Below are 5498 nucleotides of genomic sequence, written 5' to 3'. Positions count from 1 at the left end.
TCTGAATATCTAAAGTGCCAGGATTATCTGAACCTATTATTTTTTTTCTTTTTTCAAATACGCTTTCGAAAATACATAAAGCCCTTTTATAATCGCCTCGATTATAAAACATTAAACCTTCATTAATCTGAACGGATACATCATCTAATACCTCTTTTAACTGTTCGACTTCTGAAAAGTTATTATGCACTGCAGAAACTACTAGAGTTTTGTTCTCTTCATTACGAGCATTCATTATTGATTTTACTGTATCAATATCCTTTATCTTGTTAAGATCATTAATAACTCGAGAATCATTATTTTTAATATTTTTAAATGAGTCACGCAGTAATTGAAATAAGCGAATAATACTTTCATCTACAGTAAAGTCTGATGGTGTTTTACCATCAGAAACTGCATTATATACTGCACCGTTAGATAATAGGAGTTTTACAACTTTTAAGCGACAGAACTTAGCAGCATAATGTAGAGGGGTAAATCCCTTCTTATCAACTGGATTAGGATCAGCTTGATTTTGTAACAGAATATTGATAATCCTATCATAGCCTTTCCACGCAGCATAATGCAATAATGATGCTCCTTTAGCATTTTTGCCGTTAACGATCGCTCCTTTTTTAATGTAATGCTCAACTTTTGAAGAACCATTACAATTTACTGCCTTAAACAAATTCTTAGTGAATGTTAATAGATTGATAACGTTTTTGTCATTAGACATTTCTAGTGGTTTTCTATAAGAATGGTCAACAGCGTTATAAACTGCTCCATTTTTTAATAAAATTTGAATAAAGTCTTTATAACCGAGTTTAGCAGCAATATGCATAGGAGTTAAGCCATTAACAGCTTTAGCATTAACGTCAGCGCCTTGTGCTATCAAATACTTCGCAACTTCTAATTGATCATTTTCTGCAGCATAGTGTAATAATGTCCAATTATCTGCATTAAGTTCATTAATACTTAACCCCTTACTAAGGAACTCTACAGTATCTTTACAACCTTCTCTCGCTGCAATGTGTATAGGTTTTGAACCAAAGGCATTTATAGCATTAACATTAGATCCTATATCATCTACTAGATATTTTACCATCTCTAAGTTATTTCTTTGTGAAGCAATATGCAATATCGTCCAATCATCGTTACCTTTAGCATTTATATCTATTTTTTCGTAGTCCTGCAGTAGTAACATTTTAACCACTTCTAAATGACCATGTGCCACTGCTAATTCTAGAGGAGTTCTATTCTCATTATTCTTAACATTAATATTTGCTTTTTTATGTAGTAAAACTTCTACAACATTACAATGACCACTTGTTGCTGCCAGGTGTAACGGTGTAACTTTTTTGTCAGATCTATTATGAACATTAACGTTAGCGCCATGTGCTATTAAAATCTCAACTACTTCCTCATACCCCTCCTGTGCTGCAAAACATAATGGTGTTAGATTATTAATAGTTGTAGTATCAACATCAGCTCCTTTTGTTAACAGAACTTTTACTACATTCTTATGACCTTTAGTAGCAGCCAAGTGTAGTGGTGCAACATTTTCAGAATCTTTTATATTAACATCGACTTTGTGGTCTAGCAAAATTTCTACAATATCTGTGTATCTAGCAAGAACTGCTGATGACAAAAGTTCAATGGCTTCTTCATTAACTTTAACTCCATTTGATATAAGAACTTTAACGATTTCTTTGTGATTATATTTTATGGCAGAAAGCAATGGTGTCATGTTGTTATTAGTTCTGATATTAACATTGGCTCCATTTGCTGCCAGAATCTCAACGATTTCTTTATGACCTGCTGTCACGGCTGTATGTAACGGTGTACCATCGTCTTTAGCTGTTGCATTAACCTTAGATCGATTTTTTATTAGAAGATCAACAATGTCTTTGTGACCTTTCGCAGCAGCTAGATGTAACGGTGTATTACCATTATTAGTTTTTGCATCAACCTTAGCTTTTTTACTTTTTATTAGAAGCTCAACAATGTCTTTGTGGCCTTCCACAGCAGCTATATGCAATGGTGTAATACCGTCATCAGTTATTGCATCAACCTCAGTTTTTTTACTTTCTATTAGAAGCTTAACAATGTCTCTGTGGCCGTTCAGAGCAGCTAGATGCAACGGTGTACTACCCTCATCAGTTTTTACATTAACCTCAGCTTCTTTGTCTATTAGAAGATCAATAATGTTTTTGTGGCCTTCCAGAGCAGCTGTATGTAATGGTGTTACATTATTATTAGTTTTGGCATTAATTTGTGCTCCTTTTTCTATTAAAAGTTCAGAAATTTTCTTATGACCACTTTTTGCTGCACAATATAATGGTGTAATGTTATTTCGATCTTTAGCACGAATATCAACACCATGTGTAAGTAGAGCAACAATTATTCCCAGATGACCATTCTGGGCAGCAATATGCAATGGAGTTACACCTGTAACAGTGGCAATACTAGCGATGGCATTATTTTCCAGTAGAGCCTTAACTATTTCCTCGTGCCCATCTTTTGCTGCATAGTGCAAAGATGTATTATTATCGATTTTGTCAACAGCATTAACATCAGCTCCATGCTCCAATAGAATATTAACTATCTTCTCATGACCTTTTTCTACTGCACAGTGTAATGGTGTAAAACCTGCACTTATGCCGCTGGCGTTAACATCAGCTCTGTTTTCGATTAAAACACGTACTATGTCCAAATGGCCATTTAATGCGGCTAAATGTAATGGTGTCAAATCTTCATTTATAACGTTAACGTTTGCCTCATTTGCAAGCAAGACTTTAACTAACTCTAGATAACCTCTCTGTGCAGCTGCGTGCAACGGGATTAAGTTACCTATAATTTCATTAAGCATTTTATAAGCATTTTCAGTTTTTTCCAATAAAATCTTAGTAACATCTATATGATTATTCATTATTGCATAGTGTAAAGGTGAAAGACCAATTTTATCTCGGGCAATAGTATGTGCTTTATTATTATTTAATAAAACTACAACAGTATCCTTGTGACCTTTTTGTGCAGCGACATGTAGTGGCGTTTTGCGACTATTATCTAAATCATCAATATATAAACCTTTCTTTATAAAAAATTCTACAATATTATTCCTTCCATGCTCAGCAGCAATATGCAATGGGCTTTGACCATTAATATCTTTCACATTATCGCTTAAATTTTGATCAAGAATAAATTCTATAATTTCAGGACTGGATCCCTTAGCAGCAAAATGTAACGTGGTCCATGAATTAATACTTCTAGCATTAATATCTGCACCTTTTTTGAGACAATCCTTTAAGTTTTCTAGATTTCCTTCTTCCAAAGCAGTAATCATTTTTTCCTGATTAACAATGATATCTAGGTCTTGTTCGTATTTCTTTCTCAACCTCCGAGAATTATCGCTTACTAACTTGCCAATTTTTTTCTTGCTTGTTATTATATTTTTTTCAGTAAGTTTTTTAGCGTTCAAAATAAGTCCTATTGAAGGATCAAATAACAGTAAATTAACTAGAGCATTATCATGTGCTAAATGATTACGTAAACATGTTCCAATTAATATAGGAGTGTTATCATCTAAAAAAAATAGATTATTTTCCAAGTAATCCTTTAAGCTACCTAAAATTGACATTATATCCAGAACAAGCATTTCTACTACTGCTTGCAATTTTTTATCACGCTTATACAAAGGTAATTTTTCAATTAATTGGCCACTCAATGCGTTATGGCTTAAAATATTTTCCAGTTCAGATAGTTTTAGTTTAAGCTGGTTATTATATTCTTTTTCTGTTATATTGTAAGTCTTTTCTGGTATAGAAGTAAACGAAATTTTTTTATTCAACTTTTCCCATAATTTCTTAATCCATTTTATGTCACTTATTTCAAATTCAAAAATATAAAAAAAAATTTCGTAAATTAATTTATCAAGATTGTTATGTTGAATTCTTGGCTCAATACTACGATAAATTTTTGTGAACAACTTAGCAATTTTTTTAAGGTTATTAGACTTTGTTTTTATAGTCATATTTTCTAATATTCTATTAGCAATAAATTTAATTCCACTAATAACGTTGTTTTCAATCTTTAATTTTTCACTCAAATTGATTAAGCCTTCCATTAGTTTATATCCTGTGATATAATCAGTTCTGATATTTTCTGATTGAGGTTCTACACAATGGATTATGTCATTAATTTCATTAAATAATTTCTTTTCATAATCCGTCTTGTCAGTTATATTATCGCTTAATTCTTTAATGAGTTTTTCAAGTTTCTCGTATTCCATCATTTTAAAATCTGCCGATATCATTTTATCCAATTTAACATTACTAAATATTTCAGCAATTTCTTTTATCTCACTGCTTGAGCTGTTACTATCAGCAATTCTTTCTAGAAGCATTCTAAGCGTTTTAATTTTTTTAGTATAAAGAATATCAGTAATTACAATATCAATTTTTTTAATATCATTTTGAATACCAGCAAAAAAACTAAAATCTGTATTTTTCTCGATTTCTTTTCTCTTGAGGAGTGAATCAGCATGTGATAATGAATTACGTAAATCTATAATTACTTCTCTTGTAGTTTTGTTTTTTTTTGTAACTTGTATTTTTTGGTAACGATAATAGCAAAAGTTCACTTGTAGTATTAGATATCTTAGGGGATTCTAAAGTGTTTTTTAAATGCTCACCGATAACCTGTAAAACCCTTGTAATAATTAACTGTCCATGATTCTTTTTAGAATCAGCCGATAACGCCAACTTTATATATTCACTTATTTTCATTAAAGAATAAATATCCCTAATTTGTTGATAATCGTTATACAATTCTTTAAATTGAGGATCTGTGCTAATATCTGCAACAACTTCCTCGCGTTTTAAATTTGGAAGTTTATTAATGTTCACACTTTCTTTTTCATCTTTAAGTTTTTCTTCTTTAAGTTCTTTTTTTTCATCTTTAAGTTTCTCTGCAACAACTTCCTCGCGATTTTTTTGACGGTTTTTTTTTGGACGTTTTTTCGGACGTTGTTTTTGAACGTTTTTTAATGTTTTTAAATTTGGAAGTTTATTAATGTCCACACTTTTTTCTTCTTTTTCAAGTTTTTTTGCAAAGTTTTCTAAGTAATTTAATATTTTGCTTTTATTCAATGTAGCATTATAAAATAGATTAATTTCTTCTTGTTTTGTGTGAGAAAAAACAAAACTGAGTAAACAAAATTCCATTTCTTCCCAAGGTAATCTATCATAGGTTGATTTCAACTGCCGCTTTAATATATGAATATTTTGTACGATAAAATTTGCTACAAATAAAAATTTTTTATCTACTTTTTTCGTGTTTGAGTAATCTTCCTTTAGCATATAAATGTTTTGAAGTGTTAATTCAATTCGTTCTCTGATGTTATCAGGACAACTCTTCACATTCTGATCGTCACATTCTGGTCGAGAAGTATTGGAGAAGAAACGGAGGTCTGTTAACTTATCTTGAACAAAAATTTCCATTTTATCTGACACTGGTACATT

General features: G+C 31.0%; 1 protein-coding gene across 1 annotated transcript; it reads right to left on the bottom strand.

Moving 5' to 3' along the window:
• Positions 1-4: 4 nt before the first annotated feature.
• Positions 5-5042, bottom strand: LOC112457765 (ankyrin-3-like; the record flags this gene model as incomplete). The annotated part of the gene is made up of 2 exons (XM_025020990.1): positions 1949-5042; positions 5-1849 (listed from the first exon to the last, which is right to left on the bottom strand). Coding segments are annotated over exons 1-2 (4278 nt in total), but the record flags the coding sequence as incomplete, so codon positions are not given.
• Positions 5043-5498: the final 456 nt, after the last annotated feature.

Source organism: Temnothorax curvispinosus, unplaced genomic scaffold, assembly GCF_003070985.1.
Source record: "Temnothorax curvispinosus isolate PA1 unplaced genomic scaffold, ASM307098v1 QBEX01008214.1, whole genome shotgun sequence".
NCBI classification, from domain to species: Eukaryota; Metazoa; Arthropoda; class Insecta; order Hymenoptera; family Formicidae; genus Temnothorax; species Temnothorax curvispinosus.
The sequence above is the reverse complement of the archived record's forward strand: the minus strand, read 5'-3'. Positions and strand labels throughout refer to the sequence as shown.